The 27563-nt window shown below is 38.1% G+C and overlaps 3 protein-coding genes across 4 annotated transcripts; 1 reads left to right on the top strand and 2 right to left on the bottom strand.

Annotated features, from left to right (window-relative positions):
* Positions 1–2047: 2047 nt before the first annotated feature.
* Positions 2048–6688, top strand: mogat3b (monoacylglycerol O-acyltransferase 3b). Its single transcript, XM_014994408.2, has 8 exons — positions 2048–2443; positions 2889–2979; positions 3127–3234; positions 3548–3618; positions 4457–4661; positions 5319–5493; positions 5590–5774; positions 5848–6688. Exons 2-8 carry the CDS (start codon positions 2898–2900, stop codon positions 6000–6002), a joined length of 981 nt encoding a protein of 326 aa, XP_014849894.1. The 5' UTR covers positions 2048–2443; positions 2889–2897; the 3' UTR covers positions 6003–6688.
* A 461-nt stretch (positions 6689–7149) lies between these two features.
* srrt (serrate RNA effector molecule homolog (Arabidopsis)) lies at positions 7150–16683 on the bottom strand. Of its 2 annotated transcripts, none has more exons than XM_014994403.2 (20): positions 16288–16683; positions 15581–15699; positions 15312–15440; positions 15087–15233; positions 14663–14851; positions 12760–12929; positions 11976–12157; positions 11791–11901; positions 11535–11694; positions 11305–11453; positions 11146–11207; positions 10394–10472; positions 10022–10210; positions 9735–9905; positions 9453–9606; positions 8162–8355; positions 7876–8032; positions 7705–7797; positions 7518–7620; positions 7150–7445 (listed from the first exon to the last, which is right to left on the bottom strand). In XM_014994403.2, the coding sequence occupies exons 2-20, from the start codon at positions 15697–15699 to the stop codon at positions 7391–7393; spliced, it is 2613 nt and encodes an 870-aa protein (XP_014849889.2). In that variant the 5' UTR covers positions 16288–16683; the 3' UTR covers positions 7150–7390. The 2 variants fall into 2 exon arrangements, with proteins under 2 accessions (XP_014849889.2, XP_014849887.2); XM_014994401.2 differs by having other exon boundaries at positions 7150–7423; positions 16288–16679.
* A 3544-nt stretch (positions 16684–20227) lies between these two features.
* On the bottom strand, positions 20228–27003 carry rnf167 (ring finger protein 167). Its single transcript, XM_014994399.2, has 10 exons — positions 26597–27003; positions 24981–25106; positions 24819–24899; positions 24594–24722; positions 24428–24515; positions 24054–24144; positions 23787–23892; positions 23104–23197; positions 22692–22772; positions 20228–22548 (listed from the first exon to the last, which is right to left on the bottom strand). The coding sequence occupies exons 2-10, from the start codon at positions 25083–25085 to the stop codon at positions 22148–22150; spliced, it is 1176 nt and encodes a 391-aa protein (XP_014849885.2). The 5' UTR covers positions 25086–25106; positions 26597–27003; the 3' UTR covers positions 20228–22147.
* Between the last annotated feature and the right edge of the window lie 560 nt (positions 27004–27563).

Here is a 27563-nt window from a genome sequence, read left to right as displayed (position 1 = left end):
AACCCAACTAATTGACCCTTAGCAAGCTGAGCTGCACCAGCCGTCGACAAGCCTCAGGCTTATGCTGATGGTTGAAACTCGAACACAACAGGATGTTAAATCAGTGTAAATAACGATGACTTCCTGACTGGCCTCACCAAAGCCCCGCCCCAATTTCACTGAAAAAGTGTGAAACATAGTCAACAACAGCTGGATCTAGCTTACAGAAATAATTTCTGCTATTTCCTGTACGAACAATGACGGGATATTTAGCCAGAACACAACGTATGTATGGATGGAGGTAAATGAAAATTACGCATAAAATCTGTGCTTGGACCCCCATGTCCCTCCGGGTGAGAGTAGTCACTCATGAATAAAAGGACATCTGTTTACGCCTTTACAGCAGCATTGTGATGGACAGAGTTAAAAACAGGAGGAGTCACAGGATATTAATTAGAAAAATAGGGTTTTTTATTTTAACCCAAAGATTATAAATGACAAAGGATAAACTGAGCTCATAAGAGGTCAAAGAAACAAAACTGAACTCAGGCAAAAAATGTAAACAAACTGGCTGCTCAAACAAACATAACTGACCTAACAAAGAAACGACACACACAGGGGTTTATATACTGGCTGGTCAGACCAATTAAGACACAATAGGGATAATTAAACAGAATACAATTACAAATAACACAAAACAACTAACAGTACAGCTAAGTTTGGCTAAACTAAAACCCAAAAAATGAAAATCAAAAATATTAAAGTTTAAATACTAATATTTACGTAAATACAAAACTTATCTAAATAAAGAAACTACAAATTTCCCCTGCCAGCAGGAACTAGTGGTGCAGTCCAATCAGCATTTAAGCCTGCTGAGCCCTGGCATCCATCTTTTGTCTGGCCACTCCAAGGCAGGTAAGTACCGGCAAAAAACCAACAAAGTTAGTTGCAAACAAATTAAACTTTAAAGTTGATATAAATACACGTGCTAACTAAATGTGCGTGCTAACATAAAGAACAAATGCATCCAAATCAACTAATAAATGTTTTACTGAAACTAAAGTGTTGTATTTGAATGAAAAAAAATAAATTATGAAAACTAAATTGTGCATAAGAGTTACCGACTTCTGCCTTCAGAGTGTGGCCATGGATTTGGCCATCACAAGCATGTTTAATATTGTCCAGCATGATGCCTAAGAATATGATTTATAATGGATTGTAAAACATTTCTATAAATTCACAGCAACTTTCTGCTCTTAGAAGCCGTCTTAAGTTAGAGTTTACAGCGTTGGCGTTATCGAGAAACTGTCAAATATCAGGGATGGTTCACAAGACAAACTCATGATCACAGCCTTCTCCAGTTGAACACAAAAAGATAAATAAAAATTATTGCACACATTGAAAGGTAAAATGATGTACAACATTAAAGAAAACCCCAGTGGAGGAACTAAAGGAATTTTATGCAAAAATATTCACAGCCTTCAAATAATCACAGCCTTCTTTAGAGGAGAACAGAGTGATGTTAAGATATTCAGCGGCAGAGCAGAGGAGCATTTCGACTTTACTTAGAGTGAAATGAAAAACAATATCACCCAAAGAGCACAACTCAATGAAAATATATCTTTTAAAAGCTGGAGAATTTTGGATTTCTGTAGATCATACTAAGCGGTAAGGATAACAGGAAGTACATATTCATGAAACTTAACATGAAGAACAAATATCAGGAAATGTGAACAAGGAGCACATTTGCATACAATTTTCTACATTCACGTGTCTGAAGAATAAATCTTATTGGAACATTATTAGTGTGTTTATGATGCTGGCGTAGTTTGTTTTCCCGCTGTTGGCTTCCATTCAGTTTTAAATTTCTTTCAGTGGGTGGAAAACTTTCACTTCCTGTAATTCCTGATCATTTGTGAACACACCAGCTGGATGGTCTGAGTTTCATTATACCTACGTTAGAAAAAAATCAGGTAGGAACAACCAGAAAGACAAGAAAGACACACCGAGCAAGCCTTATTTGTAACATGTTAGTAAAGACTAATACTAAAAGAAGAGCAGGCTTAGCTTAAGATTAGAGAAAAACAGCATGTCGACATTGACAGGGATACTATTCAATTCTTTCAGATTGAATAGGTTACCATGTAATCTTTTTGATCGCCTGTTTGGTCTATAGGGTGTTCGCCAGAGAGACCAAACACAGTAAAGTACCACTAATCTAATCATAAAATCAGTGCATGCCTCTGATGATGCTCTGAGGATCCAAAATGCAAAGTACCCAGCTATAAATCCCTGCAATGTCTCTATCTCAGAAACAGCGTGCATGTCAAAGTGTCGGGGGGAGTGGATTTGTTATCAGCAGCCTCACAGTAGGTGATCAGGTCAAAGTGCAGCGTGGTGAACTGTGGTTGGAAGCACCGCACACTCATCCATTTAAATTACCCTCGGAATAAACTCCAGTAAGGTAAAGTACCGGCTTTTATGCTATAAGCAGAATGCTCATAAAAGGTATTTTACGTTGCCACACTGGCACCTAGCCAGGGCTCCTCTGTGGTCGGACCGGCCCGACTCGTAAAAGCTTTATTTGTGAGCAAATGAATAATCGTGCGCGAGTTTGCCTGTTAGCTCATTCATGAGCGAGTCATTTGACCAGGCTGCTGAATGCCATACCCATTCAGGAGTTTATTTCGTCCCTCAAGGAGGGCTGGGTACACAAGTTGTGCTGCTGTTTACCAAAAAGAAAAAAGAAAATCATTTTTCGATCATAAAGAGATCTGTTATACTTTCTATTATCTTGAATTAATTCCTACAAGCATAAATATGGTGTGCCAAGACCAATAAACCGTATTGAATTCATGCCAAGTTTAAAATGCTATCGATTGGTGAAAATTATTGCTCTGACCTTCTAGGTCGCAAGAATGGTGAAAGAAAAAACCCAGCTGAAGGAGTTTTTAGAGGCTGTAAGCGTCCTGCAGTGGGTGCTAAGCTTTCTGTTCTTAGGTAAGGCCCTCTTAATCAATCTCTTTTTTTTTAACTCTTTGTTGCATCTAGCAGCAGCAGCACTGTGCTACTGGCTCTTTATGAAGACATTCACAAAGAATGCCCAACAAGTGGAGCTAATATGGCTGGATTATTGTGCTTCTGCAGGACTGGCTTGCATTATCTTGATGGTGTATCTTATGTTTACGTCTCTGTGGCCGCTGCCCACTCTTTACTTCATATGGATGGTGAATGACTGGCAAACTCCGGAAAGAGGTAAAAATCATAGACGTGGGTTTGTGGAATTTATAAAAAAAAATTTCTGTTTTCTCTCCTGTGGTCAAAACTAACTTTTTGCCTGATTATTGTTAATAAAAGCCACCAGGGGTGTGAAATTAGAGTAAGATCTGAAAACATGGCTGTCCACCTAAACTGACAGACCAGATTTATTTATTTTTTTACATTTTCGCCTGTATGCTCACTTTAAATCACTTAAATTACTCTGACATATGTATTGTCACAACTCCTAGACTTCTAATGTCTCAATAACGTTGGTCCTGCCTCTAACAACTTTCCATATGTCCACCAGGGGGCAGAAGAACAGCATTTGTGAGGAAGTGGAAGGTTTGGTTGCAGTTCAGAGAGTATTTTCCAGTTAAGGTGAGTTTAATTCAGCAATGCCACGTTTAATATGTTCAGCATATAGTCTAAAAAGCTTTTCCCGACCGAATACGTTTGGTTGACGCTTGTCTGCATGTGTAAAACATTTCAAACAGAGTCGAGACACCAAAGCTTTACTCTATAAGCTCAGAGTGTTCAGTTTTTGAATGAGTTTCAACATGACAGGAAACTAAATCTCTGAGGGATTTCTATATTTTTTCAAAGAATTATAAAAATCTCAGAAAATTTTTATTTTCTCTGAATGGATGATGAATTAAATGGAACAGAGTTCGTTTCAAAAATGTTCTCTTTTGGTATTTTTTGAGGAAAAATCCCCACAAAATAAAGTATTTAGAAGAAAATACCTTCAGATCATATGGGCCAAAATTGAAAGAATCACTTGTTTGTTTGTTTTTTTTACTTGGAAAAAAAATCCATCCCTGATTTTCATAATGTTGGTTTGCACATGTTTAACAAAATGCCAGTTCTTTCAGAGAAATTCCCTCAAAAATCCCCTTTATGAGATGAGAAATCTGCGCATATTAATTATGATAACAAAGCTCCAGCCTGGCGATTATCTGCCTCTCCATCGCAGCAGACATGACGATACATTTATCAGATAAAAGTCCCTATAATGAGCATTCATCCCAGTGGCCATCAATCATAATACTTTCATTAACTCTCACTGTGAAATCTCTCCAGTTGGCTTGAATCACTTCCCCTAACCTCCATGCAGTCAGACATACAACTCAAGTGAGTTTGGTCTTGCGGAGAAACGACGAAAAAACATTTTCATTTTTTGTTGTTTTTTTTTTGTCTTGTTTTGTTTGGTTTCCAGCTGGTAAAGACAGCAGACCTGAGTCCAAATAAAAACTACATCCTCGGCAGCCATCCGCACGGCATCATGTGCGCCGGAGCCTTCGCCTGCTTCAGCACCGAGAGCTGCGGCTTCGCCGAGACGTTTCCCGGAGTGAAGAGCACACTGGCAATACTGGCAGGCCTGTTCAAGATACCACTCTTCAGAGAATACCTGATGACCGCAGGTATCTACATCTATTACATAACAGCAACCAGCAGCATAAAGTAGTACAAGGAGATGGCAGTGTCATGCTGTGGGATTTGTTTTCTTTCCCAGGATGGAGTTTGATGATTAAATTTTACTAGATCAGGGAACATTATTCACCTTTCCACCTCCTTCTCCATCAGCCAGAGTTACAAAGGAGTGCCTTGGATCCAAACATATTCATGCATAAATGGCCCAGTCAAAGTCAATTGGAAATCTGTAGCAACACTTTCAAATCAGTGTTCAAATTATTGATTAAACCAATAATGCTTGGCACAAAAAAAAAAAACGTTCTCCAGATTTACACAGCTAAAGAGAATTGCAGCAATCGTTGTAAGTAAGGTAGTTTTACAACGTATCGTCTCATTACAAATGCACACCACACTTTTCAGATTTTCCATTTTCCTTCCCTTCACAATTATAGGCTAACTTGTTTTTCTGTCACACAAAATATCAATAAAATTCTTATTTTTAATCTTATGGTACCAAATGTCCAAGGAGCCAAGATACTCTTGCAAGAACCCGGTAGATTTTTGAGTCACTGTGGGGAAAAAAAAAAATGCTGCTCAACTTTACCTTGAATCGTTCGCTGCCGTTAGATGACCTGCTGACGGCCTCGCTTTGTTTGTGCATGAAGGCCTGTGTCCGGTCAGCAAGCCAAGCCTTGTCCACCTCCTCTCCAAAAGTGGGAAAGGAAACGCAGTGGTGATTGTGGTTGGAGGAGCTGCAGAGTCTTTAGCATCTTCTCCTGGAATCAACAGAGTGGTCATGAAGCAGAGGAAAGGGTTTGTGAGGACGGCTCTTGAGCATGGGTGAGAACACACACAGAAAAAAAAAATAAAAAATCCTGTGAAAACACAACTTCTTTAGTGGGAAAACCATCTGTAATATCTGCCGACTCTCCACAGAGCAGATCTGGTTCCCGTTTACTCGTTTGGGGAGAACGAACTCTTTCAGCAGGTGATTTTCTCAGACGGCAGCCTGGGCCGCCGGCTGCAGGACTTGTTTAAAAACGTCATGGGTTTTGCTCCGTGTCTATTCGTCGGCGAGCGCTTTGCTCTGCTGCCCTTCAGGAAACCGGTCACTACTGTCGGTGAGTGTTTCACCAAAATAATAAGCACTGATGCCAACACAGCCTGAGCTCTTTTTGTTCCATTTCTGTTCAGTTGGAAGTCCGATCCCGGTGCCAAAGTGCGTCACACCGACTGAGGAGCAGGTTGATCACTATCACACGCTCTACATGGAGGCCTTGGTCAAGTTATTTCATGAACACAAAGTCAGCTGTGGACTTTCTGAGAGCCACAAGCTTGAAATCATTTAGACTTTCCGCACCAAAACATCTTTATGTTTTGCACTGCTTTTCATAGAAAGGAGCGTGGAGATCAGATCTGGGCTGAGACCACGAATACTTCAGAGGATAATTACAAGGAAATGAGAGAAAAGGCACTTTTAAGAGTAACAGTGGGATGTTTTTTTTTTTAAAGTGTTGATGCACAACTAGAAGATGCACACTTGGAAAGAGAACCGGGTATAATTTATTTAGCATTCTGCTCGTGATTACAATATTTTGTTCTTATTAAACACTGCCCTCTATGTGCAGCCTGCTCTTCTCATGCTGCTGTTCCAATAATCATACACATTAAAGCTAGTTTTGGTTTTAATGTGGGAAATAATTCAGCTTTTATTCATTTAATGTGATGTAAACAGTTGCCTTACATTACGCGTAAATCTACCTCAAAGGTCACGAGGACGGTTCTCGGAAATCATGAAAAATCATCTCCTTTGGTATTTGATCTGAATAAATCGTAATGTTGAATAAAGTGTGAGGATAATATGTGGCTGTGCTACTTTTTAAAAAGATTGAAAACCACTGAGACCTACCGAAATGTCGCATAGGGCATGGCATTTACAACATGATTTGACATTTTGCTTCTTATATTTACTCCTGACCTACATAGCTGGAATAACAATAAAAAAAGAGCCACAAGGTTCAAATTTTCTTTTAAATTCAGTGGTTTGTGCCTTATTTTTCAATTTTATTTGCAGATAAAAGCAAAGTTAAGCTCAAAAATTGAAAAAGTGATTTTAATTTAATCATTACATTGAATCAAAATGTAAACAGTAGTGGCACTGTGCAGTGTGGATGCTTCTATGCACCAAAATTCAGGCAATTAAGATTAAAATATATATTTTTTGGAAAATGCAAAAAAATAATTTGTATTTTTGAAAAACACAAATACAAAATAATTTAGATTATTCACTTGTTTCACTATAACAAGTGAAAATGTTTCACATGTTACAGTGAAAACTATTTTGTTACAGTGAAAATTTTTATTTTTCATAACTGAACTGAAGTTTGTACATTTCTGATGTACTTATTTACGAAAGTACAACCATTCTGAACGGTTATAGGAACAGAATCTGCGTCCCTTCCAGACTCATTAGATAATTTACTTATAGCACGTATAAAAGTTGTTTGAACACTTTTATTGATGATCAGTTTACAGGAGTTTCATAGAATTACACAATGATCACAAAATGAAATATTTAAGAAAGTAAATACTGTAATTCCTACAAAAAAAAAAAAAAAAAAAAACAGGCAGAACAGAACACATGTAAAGAGCTAGGACCAAAAAAAAAAAAAAAAAAAAAAACAGTTTAACCTTCTAAAAGAAGTCCATATCATCTGGTGCGTCTAGGTCACGATACTCAATTATATTTCGTGGATCTCCCCGGGACATTCTGCGAAAAAAAATTACATGATCTTAAATCAAAAGTTTGGAAATCCCTCAGTTTTCTGAAAACAAAACATACATCAGCTCTGTCGTGGTCTTACCTGATGTTTCGCGGCTTCCCCAGGTAGCCACCTTGTCCTCCACGGAAGTTGTCATAGTTTCCTCTGCCTCCTCCAAACTGATTAGGAGGGTAAGGGGGAGCACCTGTCCAACAACAAGAAATTTAAACATTAATCATAATTTTACCCTGATGGATCGTTCCCAGTGCCAGAAGACGTAAGGACGTACCGCCGTAGCCCATCAGAGGTGGACGAGGCTGACCAAAGCCCATTGGACCCTGAGGGCCTTGAGGAGGAAATGGCAGCGTGGGAGAAAGCAAGCCTGTTCACCAAAACCAGAACGAAATTAGAACCTCAGCTCATTTATCGGGTATGAAGGGTTAACAAGATGTATGCCGACCTTGGCCAGGGACAGGGAGAGGTGGAAGTTTCATCTCTGGCAGCGACGGTCTTTTAGCATCCATGAGGAAATTGTTGAAAAACACGACCTCCTTTTTAACTTCTTCAATTTTCTCCCCGTGTTTGTTCAGGATGTGCTTCCGTACAAACTCCGGACCCTGAGGCAGAGTTTGCAATAAACAGACGTCATAAACCGAAGCGGTTACACTAATTGGTGTTGTGAAAAAAAAACCAACACATCAAATTGCAACATTTAAGCCATTTAACTAAATCTTCCAAGTGTTCACCTTGAATTTCTTGCCGCTAAGAGGGCAGAGCCATTTGTCCTTTCCCAGCTCCTGAGTGTTTGCAGATATAAATTTCTCCACCTCTTCGTCGGGATCCTTGCGGCCCATCTTCGCTGCCTCTTCCTCAGAGAGGATTTCCTTTAAACTAAATAAAGGGATCAACTTTTCCTCCGTCACTTTTTCCCACTGTTGCACTGTTTAAGGAAATAACCAGACAAAGCAGAAATGTGAGGTTAGTTAGAGCAATTTGGATTGTTTTGCGCTGAAAACATTCATTGTGGCTTTTAAAGCTCTTCAGTGAGGAATGTGGCGACATCTAGTGGTTAAAACACCACATCAGTTATAAAAAGTCGTTCCAGAGCATTTATTTCAATTCTTTTCTGTTATTTTAGTGCCGATTCACAACAGATGTCATCTCAAGGATTTTTAGAAAATAATTATTTCAGTTCAATCATACATGCACTCCAATTGATCCTGATTTCCATCGATTTAAAATTTTCACACCATTCAAGAATCAAAATGTCCCAATATCTTGGTTAATTTTCAGCCCTTTTGTATGTATAAATCCAAAAATTCACAAACTCCTAATGTTTTACAGTTAGCAGGCTTGAAAATGTAAAAGTACATCTGAAAATATGGTATGAGTTTATGAGGTCAGAGTTCATAAGTTTCTGACTTCTTCCTACTCCTGTTCAAGTATGTTAAGATTATTGTGGTACAAAAATATGTTTTTCATTCCTTGCTCATGTGTGATTTTATACTTCTTTCATGTTCGAAATAAATAAAAAAGGAACAAATATTTTTGAGAATTGTAGATAATTTTAAAAAGGATGGAAAGTCTGAAAGTATGATTATACTTCAGTTTTCTTTATGCGTTCAGAACTGGAAAACAGTGAAACTCCATATAGGCAAGAAGCAATAATCAAAGATGAATTGAAATAAACTTGATCATTTCCACCCTGATGATTAATGTGTTTTGAAGGTTAGAATTTGTTTTGATTATATTTTCAGTCGTAAACGTTTATTTCCATTTAATCTGTTGTTTTTGTTTTTGTTTGGATATTTATTTATCTTCCAGTTCCACAGAAAACGTCTTTTTTTTTTTTTTTTTTCACACAGCTAACATTTATTGGTCTTCGGGAGGGAGAACCTGCATCATCAATGTACCTTTATCAATATTTTACTTGAAAATGGTCTCAAAACAACAATATTATCATTTATCACAATAATCACTGGAAGAATTTATCTCACAGTTTCACAAAGAACTGTGCATTTCAGGTTTCACACTGACCTTCTCCGTGCGTTATGCGGTTGGGAGGAACTGGGCCGCGAACATGGATCATCCCACAGCGATTAGGCATTTCATCCTCACTGGGGTATTCGCAGGTGTTGTAATAGTCAACTGAGTGCACAATCCGCAGATATAAGAGCAGCCGGTCCAAAACCTACGGGAAAAAAAAAAAAAAGTAATCCATGTAAAGCTTTAAGTTACGGTTTGAGCTAGGTATGCTCAATAAACATCTGTTTAGATTTTTTCTTTTTTTTTACCATAAAATGTGTAAAAAGAGCAAACCTTGGCTAGTTTATCATCCTTCTCCACAGTTATCTCAGCAGGATTTCCCTCCTTAGCGCCCTCATCTGGATCCATCCCACTGCCAGACCCCAGGAGCTCCTCTTCCTCAGCGCTCACCTCCTCAATCAGGTAATCAGTGATATTCTTCAAGATGGGGTTCTGAGCCCGCAACTTCACGTAGAAAAAAATAAAATAAAATAAAAAATCCAAATAGCTCATCAGAGGGAAGATCATGCATTAAACTTCGCTCGCGTATGAAAAGAAATTAAAATCTTTGCAACAGGAACCTCGGTGCTTTGAGCGCCCTGAGTTTTGCTGCTCCACAGATCGCCCTTTTCGTCCAGAGCGTGGATGAGCTTGGCAGCCAGCTTGATGTCGTTGCGGAGCACCTGCTTGTGCTGAGTGATGCCGTTCACGTTGCGGACCCTCCGAGCCAGATCCCTGTTCACGCCTGGTGCCAGTTCGCAGTCTCTGAGCTTTTAAGAAAGAAGAGTGGAGCAAACTTTAGAGAAGCAGTGAAGGCTTTTTGGGTAAAGGAGTAAAAACAGCCGACACGGACGTACACATCGCTTGAAAATGATATAAAAACAACTAATCTGTCATTTTATACAGTCATTTTGCAACACAAAACGATTTGAATTACTTAAGGCAACACCTACGCGTATATTCTGGAGGTTCCAACAGATTTCCTTGATGTTGACGCTGCGGTCAAAGGTCACCCAACAACGCCGGAAAAACCTGAAAAACACAGATCTGATTTAAACATCGAGCATAACTGTGTCCATTTTCTCTCCTCATAAAGTGCCAGGCAACAGGAAGTTTTTCCAGATGTGTTATACTGAGATTTTATATGACAGATCAACACAAAGGAGTGAATAATTACAAAGTGAAAACGTGAAACACATACAGGGGAATTTCAACGTATTTTTCTCTGCAAAACAGCCCAAAATCAGACTTGATGAAGAGCATCTGTGAATATCTGTTATCAAGTCTAACCACTGATTTGGTCCTTTCTCTGGTATTTGCTTTGACTGGACCATTGTAACTCATAAATTTGCTGTAAACTATTCCATTGTATCCAGCGATCGTTGTCCTGCCTCCACTTCTCTCCTCTTTTTTTTAAACCGTAAATAATTACACAAAGAACGACTCCATTTAGTATTTGACTTCTGTTCATATACAGGTATCCAAGTAAATGCACACCACACTTTTCAGATTTTGATTTATCATTAAAAAAGATCAAACAAAAATTATTCATCATTTTCCAACCACATTAAAAGTAAGTGCTACTTTGTGTCCAATACTTTAAATCGCATCAAAACACAATAAATATTGTATGTAAAGTAACGAACGTGGAAAAGCTTAAGGTATACAAACAACAAATTAGGAAGGAATAGTTCTTTAATCCAACCTGCGCTCTGGATGAGGGTCAGAGAGGCAAACGCGCAGAAACCCAGGATATCGCCGGCAAAGCTTTGGGATAAAAATAAACAATGCAGATCCTGAGTTCATACAACGACCAATAATCAGGGCTCAGACAATAAACAACGTCTGTGCTGTTCTGACTTACAGCGATAATCTCAGCCTTGGAGATGGAGGGAGCGATGCTCCTCATGAACAGGGAGAAAGTCTTGTGCAGCGGTCGTGGTCTGGGCGAGTCGTCTTTGGGTTTCTTCTCTTCCTTCTTCTCCTCCTCAGAGGTTTCCTTCGGTTTGTCTTCTGCAGACATTGGAGGACAACGTCGGATGATTTCGGGCATTCTGAAACTCGGAGCCGCATGCTGCGATTTCGATTCGTCACCTTCTCCCTCCTCTTCTTCGTCATCCTTGTCTTGCACTTCCTCCTTCTTCTGTGGTTTGTCAGAGCAGTCGGAGTTGGAGTCGGACTCGGAGTCAGATTCGCTCTCGGAGGCGCTCGCTTCGTCGTCGCTGTCCCCGCTACGCTTCCTCTTTCTTCTTGCCTGACAATAAAAAATAAAATAAAAAAAAGTCAGAGATGTTCGGTCGATTCAGTTGTATTTAAAATGAATATTTTAAGCAACTGAAGTCAGAACAACCTTCTTAGGTTCAGGCATTTCTTCTCTGACAGATTCTTTCTCTGCCTCCTGCTTCCTATCCTGCCCGTCTGCGGCGGCGTCTCGGTCTCCGGTGGCAGAGTCGCCATCCTCCTGCAGCACAGTTCTCCGTCGTTACCGCGGCTCTACGCGATCACTACCGCTTGCTAACAGAAAACGTCACACACCTTCTCAGTTTTGTTTTTCTCCCCCGAGGGCTTGCGCTCTGTGTCGGCTGTTTTCAGCTCTTCCCTCCTCTGAGTTTCCCCTCCAGCTAAAACAGACGTGGACTTCTCCCTTTCTTCTTCTTCTGGCGGCATGTCCAAAATGCGGAGGTCGTGGTCAGTGCCTCCTTCCATCTTTATCACAGCTGAAGGAGGAAAAAAAAACAACATTTGAGCGTTTCGTCTGAGTAGGGATGTGAGAGCTCATAAACGGCAGTAATGTTGACTTGATGCACGTCACAGTTTTGTACTGTTGGTCTCTGCAGCATGGCAGCAAAAAAATATGATTAAATTCCATAATCGACTGCGTTTCAGTCATTTAAAATGTAAAATAGTACAGTTCACCATGATTTGATGAATTTTTATTTAGAAAGAAAGGATGGAAGAATAGAAAGTAAGTCAGCAAGCAAGGAAGGAAGGAAGGAAACGAAGCAAGGAAGGAAGGAAGGAATGAAGGATGGAAATATAACTAAAGCCAAACATTCCTTCAACATTTTCCACGATCATTTGAGATTTTCTGTTGAACTACTAATATAATAAAATCTGTAACTGGAGATCATCAAATGCTGATTCAGGTTTCTTTTAACATTAAAAAAAAAAAAAAAAAAAAAAAAAGTTAAAAACGTAAACAAAACTAAAAACATACAAGCAAACTGAACTGTGAACTTCTTGTAATGGTTCACATTACAAGAAAGTGCCCAGAAAGTTTCTGGATAAAAATGCAGTCGGTTCTCCTCTGAAGCCTCACCTGCGTCCAGCACCTTGATGATGGCAGGAGTCTGCTCAATGTCCAGGGAAACGTTCTCAAACCAGCCGTTCTCCATCAGGAACATAAAGACGTTCAGACGGTTGCAGAGAGCGCTCTGAGCCTCTGCCTTCAGCCGGCTGGCCTCGTCCGGGTGGTATTTGGATCTGAACCTGCGTTCAGAGTGGGGGAATCCACCGAAGAGAAGAGGGGGGAGTGACGGGGGACGGGATGAACAGGTTGGCAGAGTTACAGAAAGAAACAGATGTTATAAATCTAAGTCCTCGCTGAAGGGTCAGAAATATTTCAAAAAGCACAGATGAGTTTAAAAGGATCTTTCTTAAGAACAGTTTAATTTCAGACTTTTTGGGGCTTGTTGGTGGAAGAGGTAAAAAGCCAAATTTAGCAACACAAAATCTAAATTGCACATACATTTACACATATTCTGCTCATTTATGCCCAGATGTTGACTGGAAATGATTTTTAGAATCGTAAAAGTAGGAAAAAGCATGGAATTAACTCACCAAAAATGTTAGGAAAAAAACAACAGATTATGAAAAATCAATCACAGAATCAGAATGTCACATAAAAAAGTTTATCATTGAGTGATCCACAGTTACCTTTTGCTCTGCCAGTATAATAACAAATATTTACAGAGGGGGGAGAACGGGGTCTCTTCTGTCAAAATGCGCTCCACTTCACCCCAGTGGTGTGTCTGTACACACACAAATTCGGTTTTGGGATTCGATTTGATCCAAATATAAAAAGAAAACGGCGCCGAAAACAGAAAAAAAGAAAAAAAAAAAGAAAATCCTCCTTGTGTGGAGGACTGATTGGCTGTCTATCTAAAATCCCTGGTACTGTGTGTCTAAGAGCATCTGCATTGTGCGCAGTGCTTGCCCTCGCTATCTAAGACCGACTCTGGCAGAGGAATCCCGCAGTTTTCTTGTGGGGGAGAGAAAAAAAAAATCGTCGTCAACTTGGGAGTAGAAGTGAAGGGAAGAAGAACGGGTTAGGTCAAAACAGAACATTTTTTGCATCACACCTGTGGAGTAAGCATTAACAAATATGACATTAAATAAGAAATTCATAGGACAAAGACAGCTAAAATCCTTAATGCATGCTCCATATAGATGAAAGTACAAATTTGATGGCAACCCTGGTGAAGATGTGTGAAATCTTAAATGCATTTTATTTTTCACACTAAAAAAATGTAGTGGAAGAATAATCCAAAAGCACCTATTTAAAATACATTGTTTTTTTAGACTTGATCAAAATCTCAGGGAACTTCAAATTCTTGATTTTCTGTTTTCTTGGTGTATTAATATGATGTCACATTTCTTTCTCTACTGGATTTATCTGCCCATCAACAATGAACAGGATTATAAGCATAACAAAAAAAATATCCAAGCTAACTGCTACAGACTTTTGTCATTTTGGCCTCACCAAGACTCCATATCAAACATTAGCCACCATCAACATTCAACCGACTGGGAGTGTTTTTCTGTCCTACTAGCACATTTAGTGGCCCGTGGGCGAATTAGAAATGGTTTCTAAGACACAAAAATCAACAATTTCCCATAGTCATCTCAGGCTGCAGATCTAAGTTTTATGAAAACCTATTAATTAATTAATTATTAATGTAGGCCTGGATTATCTAAAAACATTCAATTATTTCTTGATATTAGATTTTGTTTTTCAGGTTTAAATGTGATTGTTTTTATGCTAATGAATTAAAAGATATAAAATGTTCTCCACATCTTTACAAGAGGTGCCATCAAATTCTCCTGATTATAGATTGAATGTGAAGCTACATTTTATTACATTTCAGGTCAATGGTCTAAAGCAAGTCTACATTATGATTAGTTAAACTAGACATCAATCATTAGGCAAACTCAGGTCGTACCACTCCTCATCTTTATGAGCCAAAAAGAAGTCCTGCATCTGCTGCCGACGGAAGTCGATCTTGTACTCGTTGTAGCGTTTGACGGCTTCAGTCTCGTCCACTGAGTCGTCCAGGGACAGCAGGAACTCTTTAAAACTTTTCATTATCGGAGGAGGTGGACCCAAATCCATGTCATGGATGTTCCCAAGTCTATTGGAAGAAAGCAGTTTGGTGGAGTGTTAGATAGGCCACCAGTCAATGAAGAAACTATTGTTAAAGCTGTTCGCGTGTTTTTAGTATAAACCTCCAAATGGCACCTTGCATAAAGCTAATTTTGGAAAGTCAAAGCTACAATTTGGCTTTCCTCTGACATAAACCCAAATAGTTCAAATAGACAGCAATAAACAAAATGAAACTCTTGAGGCATTTCCTGATTTTCTCTTACCTAGCCTGGATGGGGATGCCCTGATGAGGCTGCATCAGGTGCAGATCAGGATGGCCCCAGTGCTGCGGTGGCCCATAGCTTGGCCCTCCTCCACCGCCGTAGCCCAAGTCATATCCCCCACGGTAAGGGTCTCCTCCATGATCATCCCTGCAAGTTCACAGTAAGCATCCTAAAGAAATGGTAACAAAGATGTTATGCCAACAACACGTCAATGTTCAGTCTTACCAGTCTCTTCTCATGCGTTTCTGCTGGGGACTCATGTCGTGTCTGGGCGGGCTAAATCTCTCCCTGCGACCACGGTCATAATCTCTGTATTCACCACGGCTCCGACGCTCCCTGCCCCTGTCCCACTCCCTGGAATATTGAGAAGGAAAAGATGAGAAGGTAGCACTGGTTTTTAAAGGCGTCCAAAAACAAAACGCTCCTCATAGTATGATGCAGGCCAAAGCTGCTTTGGTAGCAAAACATGATGTTATTCTTCATCACTTTCATACCTGTCATTCCAGTCATCCCTGCGTCGATCCTCTCTTTCTCTGGAGCGATCATAATCACTTCTCTCCCGTCTGAATTTGTCTCTTCTCCTGCGATCGTATTCATCGTCGCTGTCTCCCATCTCGTAGGAAAGGAGTACAAATTAACCCCTCAACATACACAGCGGCGGGAATGAATGACATTTCTGACAATAAGCTCTAACGTCAGAAGCGCGCACAAGCTTATCCAGCCCAATCATTTATTAACTGGGGCCTCAAATTACAAAAAAGATTTGGGAAGCAAACACTAAAACTCTTGTTCCTTTCTTTGATCTCGAGTCTAACTGGTGCAAAGGAAGCTGGTTACACAAAGCCGACAGCTAAAGCCAAACTGGCGCAAAGTTCTCCTTGAATAAATACAAACGTATACGTTGAAAAACACATAGATAATTCTGGATAATAATACGGCATAGAATAAAATGTAGCAAATATCCTAAAAATAAAAAGCTAGATAAAAAGTAATTTCTTGAGGCTAACGCTATCCAGGCTACTTTAGCTTAAAATGCTAACATGCTACATGCTCAAACTTAGCTATAAAAATACAACCTTAGCTCGATTTTCAATTGAATAAACAGCTTGCTGTCTAACCATCATTACGAAATTCGTGAAAATAATCAAACACACCAAAACATAATAATATACTGCAATGCATTTGTTTGAATGATATTCACCTCTTTTCCCTGCTCGGTCTCGCCGTCTTGTGCAACAGGAACTCACTTTCGACGATACCAGTAAAAATATCGCCATCTAGTGTTTTGGAGTGCTACTGTTTTTTCTTACTCTTTTTTTTTTTTTTTTTTTTACTTTTCTTACTTTCATTGAGTCTGTTAACAATTTTACCATACCGTCCAAATCAATCTGTACAGATTTTTTTATACATGTCAAAAATTATGTTTCTATTTATTGTAGACAAAATGATAAAGCTAGCTGACACATTTTAGTTTTTAGTAATTAAATAGGTGAAAACTGAAGTTCAAATGTCTAAAGTTAATTTTGTTTGCATAATTCACAAGCTTCAATATGAGCAAGTTAATGTAATTCATAATACAACTTTAAAGACTGTACAGACACATCTCCAAAAGTTTTAATATCATAAAAAAGTTCAGTATTTTTTTGTCACATATTTCAGAAAGTGAAATGTGTATGTTACAGATTCATAGGAATATTTCAAGTCTTCATTTCTTTTAATTTTTTTTAATTAATAATAATTTGAGTATTCAGTGTTCATAAGACATCATCATCACAATTACAAGACATACAAGCTTGACATGTGTGATAAAACTGAAATTATAAAAAATATATATCACAATATAACATTTATTTAAGATTTTTTTTATTTATTTTTAGATTTTGATTATGATGTTTTTCCATTTTGCATCTTAACATTGTTGATAAATATGCCCTTTTTTAAAAATATCTTTTATGGTAGGACATTTGTGTAAATTAAATGTTTTGCTTCACTGAGAATGGTGGACTTAAATCAAAATGCGCTAAGTTCTTGAAAATTTTAGCTTCCTGTTGTCTTACCTGAGTAATTAATAACATTCACAATTATGCACCCCATCCTTTTCTCTTTTTTTCAGAAACTTAAAAGATAAATGCTTTAGGCAGGGAAGTAGATACAAGAATAAATAATCTTTAGTTCTCATAACAAATCTCTTAAAAATAAAAGTAACTGTGGAAGTTTTTAATTTATTATTATTTCTCAGAGTTTCTGGTAACATCTATGTGGCAATCAAGGATTTTCTCTTGGCCTGGTTATAAATGTGACATTACACAGCCATTCATCGCTGGACAAAGACCCGCTCAGGTGAGTGACCAGTATGGTAAGGAAAAGCTCACTATTAGAGAACTGTAGTAAGAAGTGGCATTTTAGAGTTAGGTCAAAATAGCTTCTGTCAACCCACAAAAAAGATAAACATACAAAGTTTGCTAAAATTTACAGGGATTTTACCTGGAGCCATATACTGTAATCTGGTCAAGTCAGGCTAAACTTGAGACTTTTGGCAACAAACATTAAAAAAATTTGCTATGAAATAAATTATTAAAATGGATCAAACCACTCAAATACATAATCTATCTAAATTAACAGTGTGAGATTGCGCTACTGGATAGAAAGGTGAAGGGATTTTATGGCATTTTAATTAATGGTGCCAATAAATATGGCTGACAGTGTAGCACATCATATCTTTACTGACCCTTTGTAGTCAACCATCAATTTGTTTTCAAATAAGGGTCAAAAAAGCCAGTAGGAATATAATATTTTTTCAAGCAACAGTTTAATGGGTAATCATTACTAACCACATCACGTTCATTATGCATTAAATTGCTAAATATCCTGTTTCTTTGTCCTTCCTCGGAACCTCAGCTGCTGCCTCATGTGGTCCTGCAAAGTGCGTGGCCACACTCGGGTCGCCTGTGCATCATCGTCCAGGAAGAATTCAGGTTTCATGTCTGGGAATTCCTGCCCATCTTTCGAGCCAAATGTGAAGTCGTCTCCGACTGCCAGGTTGACGTCCCAGGGAGTGGAGCTCATTTGCTTAGGGTCAGCACTATCCAAATAACCCTGTAAAAATGCAGCACATCAATGGTGAAGTGCAGCAGTAGTTCATATCTTGTCATTTATCTTTTGGTGATGGAAATTATGTTTTTAACTGAGTTGAACATTTGAAGAAATGTCAAAACAATAAGCAGGGAAAACTGTAATTTATGCAAAATCAATGCCAGATTGAGATGTTCACTTTATAATACAAATTGTAATTAGAGCAAGGCAGTGTGAAAGAACACAAACACTAAAACCAAATCAATAAATAAAAAAAATCTCGTTATTTACCTTGTTATGTTGTAGAGGAATTGCTCTTGAATCCCACGACAGAAATGACATTACAGTAAAGAGCAGACAGAAAAATCTCATCGAGGAGGCTGAATATGAAGACATTGCATCTGGTGTTAGCAGGAGAAAATTCAAAAACACAATGGTGAGATGTCCTCTCAAAGCATTACTTTATAGGCTTTTATGGTTAAGTAGCATGACGACACAGTCCACTGTGCTGCTGTGCTTTTGTTTCTAAGTTCATATGGAACAAAACTCAGAAAAACCAACCTGGGGGTCATGAAGCTAGAATGCTATACTTAGCTGCTTGATATGAGAAGTATTATGAGTATTAACACATTTATTCAGATTTAATATGAATTATCTTTTCTTCAACGCACCAGGAGGTCATTAAAGGTGCAGGAAATGCTAAAATGAAAAAGGATTAAAATGAGTTGGTTCTTGAGTGCAGAAAGTCTTGATGAATTACAATTTCTGTAAAACAAGAAACTTTGTATAGCTCTTTAAAGCAAAGATATATTAATAACAGTCAGCCTTAATACCAAAATATAGCTGAGATAACATTCACAAAATAAAATAGTTTTGCAAAAGCATTGAACCTTTTCACATTTTGTCACGCCACAACCATGAACTTCAATGTATTTTGCTGAGATTTAAAGGCAAACACAAAGTAATGAGGTTTCCATCAGTAGAGATTCAATTAGTAATCTTTACTAATGGAAATCTAAAAAGTGACTGAAATCCATCTTGTTTTTCTTTGAAAAATAGTTCAAGCTAATTCAGATTGGATTGGTCTTCTGTCACAACAGCAATTTTCACACTTTGACTTCTGGCTACTCTTCCCTAAAGGTCAAATTACAAATTAGTAAAATAAATAGTTATCCTTTTGATAGATACTCATGTGAGCTGTGAATATTTGAAGCTTTCCAAAATTATCATAATCCTTTTTCTCATTAGTGCTTTTCTGAATAAAGCTCTCTCTGCCTAGCCTGTAAGCTAGGCGGAGAGTTAGCTTACAGGCTAGCCTGGTGGGGAGGGGAGTCATTTCTTTAGAAAAAAAAGTACAACTAAGTGTTGCTCTATCATAGAACTATTTGCAAAATATTCAGTCTTTTTAAACCACGATAAATATGTAAATTACTTGTAATCACAATATGACAAATTCAAGAACATGTATGTCAATATGTTTTACACTCACACATACATATTTTTAGCTCCCATGGTTTGATATTGTTTCTGTTTGTCCGGTGTTCACGGGTGAGAATTTCATAACTTGGAGCAGACTTCATTCAGCTAGGTGCCAAGCTCTAATTAGTTCCTCTCAAAGGCCATTAATTAATTGGAATATTCTCTTAGGTGAGCTGTGCTTTACAAAGCTTTAGCGTTTTTATTACTTTTCTTGAAGCCACCTGTGAGTCATTCAGGTTCAGCTGATTCAGACCTGCACAGGGATAATGAAAATGTTTTAATTTGCAGCACGGTATCGAGTTAATGCATACTACTGTTACTAATTACCGTTTCTCACAGTGTCAGGCTGGTTCATTGATCTGTGACTCCTGTTTTGCTGCTGAAAGTTTCTTGGTTATGGACTGTAGTGACTTTTACTTGTTGCCAATCAGCAGCAACTAAAAGGTAGAAAATGTAGAAGACGGAGAAGTGCTTTTGAGGCAGGAAACAAGAAGTGAAAAAGTTCAAGACTACTAAAGTCATACTTTGGCTTCACGACTTTAGTGGAGCTCACTAGCTCCACTCCCTGAATAATAACACTCTCCAAAGAATTATTTTCCAAAGTGGCTTTATTATCAAGAATTGTGTCAATGAGGATTTGTAAAGAGAAATTACTCAACCTTCCTTATTACAACAAATTATGGCAGCAGTCCCATCTCTATTCCTTTTACTCTGTCATAAACATTTAATGTTTCTCCTCACAGACCTTTAGAGAATTTATGGATTCTCATTCTTATTTTGTACACTGTGCATGTACAGTCTGACAACCTAGGCACATTCTAAAATAAAACAAAATGTATTAGTGTAATAATTAACATTTGAAGATCAGCCATTTCCATTTGTTTCCATAAACAGACATAGAAAAAAAAGTACAGTACAAAAGAAAATTTGAAGCATATTGTGATTCTTAAAACAGATCCAAGTCAATCCTTAGCAGTGCAGGATCATTGGGCCGTACAATGTGAAGGAATGTTAGTAATCCACAGTTCTGTTGTTGCCCCTTCATGCTCTACCCACTGAAAGCTAATCCCCACAATTTATGTCCATCATATGTAGCGTTTCCTCTGCCTTAAGATTGATGGACTTGCAGTATCAAATGTTACAAAAATTGCACTAATTCTTTATTGAAAAATCAAAACTCGTAAAGCATATCTGTGCGACTATGTTAGAAATAAAGCAAAAACAATCACAAAAACCCTGTTTACATGTTTTTAGAGTCAAACAGAACAACTTATTACAAAAGGACTCAATAGTTTTAACTTTAGAACTAATCTTCATGATTCATATTTTTTAATTTTAGGAATAAAAACACTATGGCCAAAATCACTTAAGACTTCCTCTTGTGATGTGTTTTACATAAATGAGCAGTAAAAACTCCAAAAAGGCCGTCTTTCACCAACTTTAATTTGATTAGTCCTGTCCTGATGTTAGGCTACAAGTAAAGATACACCAAGAGACACAAAGGTAGGGAACAACATATTAGATTACAGAACAAGACACAAGAATAAAATAAAAACTGAGAAAGGAGTGTCTATCTCGACCACTCGGGTTAGAAACAACACACACGTAAAACAAGGCCGATGAAAGGCAATGCACTTTTTCCCTAAGACGCTATTCAATATCACAAATTTTAATCTGTAATTATTTAAAAATAAGTAAAAAAAAAAAAAAAAGTTAATTGGCTTTTAAGCTTTTCCAAAGCTTAAAAGTGAAGCAAAAACCTAACATTTACATGACCAAACCCAATTGTAATTTTTTTTTTTTTTTTTTTTGCACTTGCTCTTTCACCTACAAATCCAACTGACCTTTAATTGTGGGGAAAAAAAAACCTGAGTTCACTCGACTGAATAAATGGGATAAAGCTAAAAATCTTAACCGCCCACATAGCTACATGAGCAACAATGTAAAAGCAGCAGAGCGATATTAAAGTGTTTCCAATGTTATAGTATAATCCATCATCAAAACAGAAAAATCCAGTCCTCTGAAAAAAAAAGTCAAATTATAAAGATAAACAACCCTCTACACCCACCTCCTCGTAGAACAACCATCTAAAGGAGATGATTTAAAACGGGGAACTTTCCTTCATAAACGACTTCAACCAAAGTAACTTTGACCACACAGATTTCTGTTACACTGTGGCGACACCAGAGTTTAGGTCATATGTGATAAAGCCACAGAATACAAGCAGAAGTTCAGCGAGACTCATTGTGTGCATCGAAGGGGAGCGGCTCCTAACGTTTGACTTTGGTGAAACAGATTTGCGCTTTGACACTTAAAAAGTTTCCTGTCGACGTTTGGATAAAAGATTTGTTGGAAATCAACAAATGTGGAAATAATACTAAACTTTTAGCCGACTATAAATCTTCCAGCTAACTAAGCATGCTGAAGCAGAATGCTCAGGCGAAACTTTCCTCCCCGTTCGCTTTTCGTCTTTTGGGTTTAAAATTGGGCTAACAATCTGGCGGGTAAGTTCAGACCACCACTCCGTTCCTACCAATGAGCCGAGCTGTGTCGTCCTCTCTTCCGTCACCACTTTCTGAGTCAGTGTCCTCCTGTGGGGAGTAGTAGCCATCATAGCCCAGGACGGGGGAGTCGCGTTGGGCTGGAGAGACAAGGCACTGAGCAGTAGTGGTGGTGGCCGAGTAGGCCGACGGGTTCCTAGACGGAGACCCGGGGTTGGACGGGCGCAGCAGAGGGGTGCGCTCAGAGTCTCCTTCGCCCTGTGCTGCTTCCTCCTCTCCCCGGCCTCCGGCTTCCTCCTCAGAGTCGGACTCGGAATGCTCCGGGTTGTTTCGGGTCACGCGTTGTTTACACACGGGACAGGTCTTCTTGGTCAGGGTGAGCCACGGGTCGACGCACTTGCAGTGATACGCTAAAAGAAAAATGGAACATTCAAGAAAGAAAACAATATGGTGACTCAATAAAATTTTAAGCTAATAAAAAAACTTTAAGAGGATTTCTTGGTAATCTCTTAAACAACATGATGGTTAACATAACATCACACAAATTATTTACCATGTGAGCAAGGTAAAACTCTCAGCTTGTCTCCTTCTTCATACTCCTCAAGACAGATGGCACACAAATCATAGTCATCTCCTGAAATTAAAGGAAAGTAAGGAGCTGGTAAATGGACTTGCGCCTTGAAAAGAAGAAATTAATAACGTCACTGACTTCAAGAACTTTTCTCAAAGAAAATATCAATGAAAAAGTAGCCAATTGAGGTAGAAATGTAACTTTAATTAAACAGCACTGACAAAGTCTAATTAAATTGATTTGTCAGACTTAAAATAAATAAATAACACCTTTAAAAAGGCCCAAAGGATAAAATTCCTTATATTAAAGTTGCACAAAATGTACATAATACAAAAAAAAAAATTAAAAAAATCAATGCATCTCAGTGACGGTACAAAGACTACAGAGGTGTTACCTTTCCTGAACTTGTGAGTTGGAATGCGCTTCAGTTGCTCCTTGGTCAAACGATTTTTCCTCAGACGTTTTCTGTGCTGCACACACCGTATAACCTGAGCAACACAGACAGGAGACATTATTACACACACTAAAATTTAACAACCTAACCGTTACCCGACTCACACCGAACTCGTACCTCATTCACAAAAGCTTATTAAGACAGCAAAACAAAAATTAATTTAGTAACTTTAAGTACATGTTTGAGCTTAAAGAAACAAGGTGCAAGTCTGCAGCTGATTTACCAAACATCTATTAATGCATTAAATCAGGAAAATCAGATGCATTTTCTACAGATATTGATCAAACGTCTATCATGTTATATAAAGTTATTGATTTACTGCCCAGCCCTGAAACATGAAGCTTTGTCAATAAATCGCAAAGCTTGAAGTGACTGAACATGATTTTCAGAGAGAAAATGCAGTGAAAGATTAATCAGTTACAGTGTTATTGCTTTTACGAGGGAAGTGTTTCTTTTACGCCTCAGACACTAAACATTATTCGTCAGTAAGCAGTGGGTGGAGAAACAAGTATGAGAGGCATTTCACATAAACAACACCAACTGCCAAACTCTATTCAATAAGAGAAACATGCTTTAAGATCTGTAAGATAACCTATTTCAAAGAAGGAACCGTGCATACTTACTAGGACTACACACATCACAATAATAATCATCCCAAGTACCCCAGTGAATGGAATAAGGTAGTACGAAAGTGGAAAAACTAACTCCGGCTTGAGTATCACATAGGCCCTGATGAGAAACGGAGAAAAACAATCTGTTAAATACAACAACATGACCACAGTCTGTAACTGTTATCATGTCTAAATCTAATGCTGGCTATTATGCGCCTGCTTTGGCATTTTTCTGATTACCTAGAGAACGTCTTAAAGGTTTTATTTTTTTTTCCTCACCCGTGTTCTGGAATTACTTCCTCCTTAAGCCTCCTTGCAGCGTAGGAGCTGGTGAACACAGAGGGAATTTCAATCTGATCTGCAATAGTCTCTGAAAAGGAAAAAAAGAAAATAAAAAGATTTAATCGCTTAGAATAATGCAAGTGTGGTAGATTGCACATATTTTTAAATGCAGTCAGAGAATCAACTTGACTTGAAATTAAACACTTGTTTCCTTGCTTATCATTAAATTAGTCACACAAAATAAAGTGTGAGATCCATTTGTTAGCATGTTCTTTTTGCATTTAAATCAAAGAGTTCATAGAGATCAACTGTTATCCTATCCAAGTTTCAGCTTCCAGGGTAAGAGGGAACACAGCGAGATAAACACTTACCATTGCTAAAGTTCATGTTGAGAAGCAGGTCAGAGTTCACGTTGTGAACGATTGCCGCGCTGTATCCAGCCTGCTGTGCATTTAAAACCTGGAACAATATCACAAATACGTAGGATTAGATTCTATCACAAACATCACTAATTGTTCTTTGTAGAACGTGGCTCACCTTTATGTCAAAATTGCAATCATAGCGCCTGATGAGAGCAATAAATTTAGTGGTGTTGGTGTCGTAGCTCGGAGGAGGAGGATCCATTGTTGTACAACCATTGAGTGGATGGGAGACCACCAAAACTCCCTTTTTAGGATGAAAGGAGCAGGAAGTCAGGAAAAAAGAAAAAAACATCAACAATATTCATCCGGAAGCAGTAATAAATAAAATCTCTCTCCTCACCATCAATCCCTGCTTAGGAAGAGGAGGTCCAAAAAAAGCAGGTAGGTCCTCAAACATCAGGTCGGTCTGGTTTTTATAATGCTGCCAAGCGAACACACAACATGAGTGGAATATACATACATCATTGCAGGAAGTGAAATGTAAAGCTTTGATTTTACTTACAACAAATATATATGCATGTGTTGGTGAGGGGAAACACATGCAGCTGAAAGCGAGTAAAAAGACACTCAGCTGAGTGCGCTTCCACCACACAGCAAGGTGGGCCATCCTCGGTTGTTTTCAGCGGCACTAAAATGCAAGAAATAAGAACAACAGGATCATAAACAAAGAGAATGAAATAAAACATCTGGCATCAAATAACTTGAGCCTTAATTTTAAGGCTCAAGTTCCACTCTTGGTTTAAGAAGCCAAGAGTGGATATTGTTTACAGAACTTAAGGTAGAATGAGATTGATACTGTCAAGATATTTAGTGCCAAGAGATTATCTTCTTCTTGTACACTTGTTTTTCACTTGTACAAGCTGTGACATAGATTAAAATGATTCTATCAAATCCAAAACAAAATCCAACACAGGATAAAAACCTTTAAGGATTCTTCTGGTGGAAGGAAGAAGACTGAAGTGCTTGCAGTCAGCATTAACATTTGAAGGCAAACAGACAATTCAGGTTAATTAGCGATGGAAATAAACACAGATATGCAAACAATGAACTGTGAAGTGGGTGGACAGCAGGCCTTAATAATAATGAAGTTTGAACCAACTGTCATCTAGACAGTATTGACATTCTGCTTTTCAGTATGTAAATATATTCTATTCTGTGTTTTGCACACACACAAAAAAACAAATTTCTGAGACGATTGTTGCAGTGAGATCAGGTACTTATATCTTAAGGATGACTTATGGAGACAACCTACTACATTACACTTTTCAACATGCCCACCTAAAAGTATTTTATAGTCCAATAGAAAAGAGTCCATATTAGTAGTAGTGGTAGGGCATTTAGAGCACTTTACAAATACAATATCTGAGTGGTGTGCACATTCTTGACCAAAAACTATACAGGAGAAAGAGCAAAAACATGGATCACAGTGATCACTTTGACCAAAATGGGAACTTCTACTGCACATCTCCTTGAACACACAGTTATATGGTGGTAGCAGCATCATGCCATGGGGATGTGTGCGCTTGCAGAAACAGGAAAGTTGGTCTGAACAGAAAATGGAAACTGCTACATGGCATCCATACAGCAATACTGAAAGAAAACCGGAAGTTTGCCTTCCAGCAGGACAATAACACTAAACATACAGCAGCCAGATCTACAATGCACTGACTTACATAAAACATTTTTTAGCGATATGTTGGTTTAATTAAATGACAATGAGCAAACCTTGATTTATATAGATGTACAAGATTGATAGAGACATACCAATACGTATCAGTAGCTGCTCAAATTGTGGTTCTCAGAGTATAGCATTTTCAGTCTACTTTACAAGCATTTTGTTAGCAAAAATAACATAAATACAGGTTAGTATGGATATGTTGACCTGCAAAAGATGCGGTTTATGCCGAACTAAAGCTACTTAGAAGTTAACAGATATGTTTTAATAGACCAAGTAATTTAGGTAATAATGCTATCTAGGGAAATAAATATATTTTTTTATATCAACATGAGCTGCTAGCCTCGCAAAAACAAATCAGAGAATCGCTGAATGAGACAGAAGTACATAACTAAGATTTCAAAAGCAATACAGTACATGTCATATTTTAATAAGGCACTCACCGTATTTCCTTGTTTACGCCTCCACACCGAGGGGTGTATCGAAACTCAAACCGTCTAACAGAAAATCCTTAAGTGAGTCAGACCTTTCTTCCTGGACAATTTAACTGCTTTATCGCCACCAGTATATATTTTCCAGTAGAAAACACCACAAACGGAAAGGATTAACTTGAGGTTTGCCGATGTTTGGCTAGAGTTAGCAAATGTTAGATAACAGGCTCTATTTTCGTCTCCCTCCCGGAGCCCGTGCACATAGTTTATACCGAGTCAGATTAACAAAAATAATTAATCTATCCAACGTAAAACCGACGAAACTAAAACCTAAAGTTTCCACAAGCTAAATTAGCCGCTTACTGCTAAGGTTTGTTTGCTACTGTTTGTCATTTTCTTCTTCGTGGTCTTTGTTGCTTTTGTTTAGTTGTCTGTCAACTTAAATGTTCACTACCGCCACCAATTGGTGTGAAATGAGAATGCATTGTTTTGAGTTCTTTGAATTCAAGTAAATAAATAAATCCTCGGTCATTGTCTTGCTTACGAAAAGTACTCACGTTCAAAGAAAAACCCGGGAGCGGACAACTGATTATTTGCCTATTTCTATAACACCTACAAAAAGATATGAGGAAAAAAATATGCTGGCACCTCCAATTACAGGAGCCAGCATGAAATTCAGATTTATTCTAAAGTAAGTAGGCATTAAGAGAACAGCATAACATAACATAATTCCGTGTTGTAAGTAAGAAAAACAGTGAAAGTCAGAGCAAATGCGGAGGAAATGAAGGTTTCAACAAGCACGGGCAGAAAGACTAGTTGCACTGCATTCAGTGGTCATGAGGCGTTTCAGACATTTATCTTTTTCAACTTATACAGGCATGGCATGTGAAAAAACTCGCTTTTTTTGCAGGGAAATTCAATGCAGGAAAAAAACACAACCTTGAAATAATAAAGCACTTTTTGTCAAATTCCCAAACGC

This window comes from Poecilia mexicana, unplaced genomic scaffold (assembly GCF_051168715.1).
Source record: "Poecilia mexicana isolate PSO_F unplaced genomic scaffold, ASM5116871v1 scaffold_14, whole genome shotgun sequence".
In the NCBI taxonomy this organism is placed as follows: domain Eukaryota; kingdom Metazoa; phylum Chordata; class Actinopteri; order Cyprinodontiformes; family Poeciliidae; genus Poecilia; species Poecilia mexicana.
The sequence above is the reverse complement of the archived record's forward strand: the minus strand, read 5'-3'. Positions and strand labels throughout refer to the sequence as shown.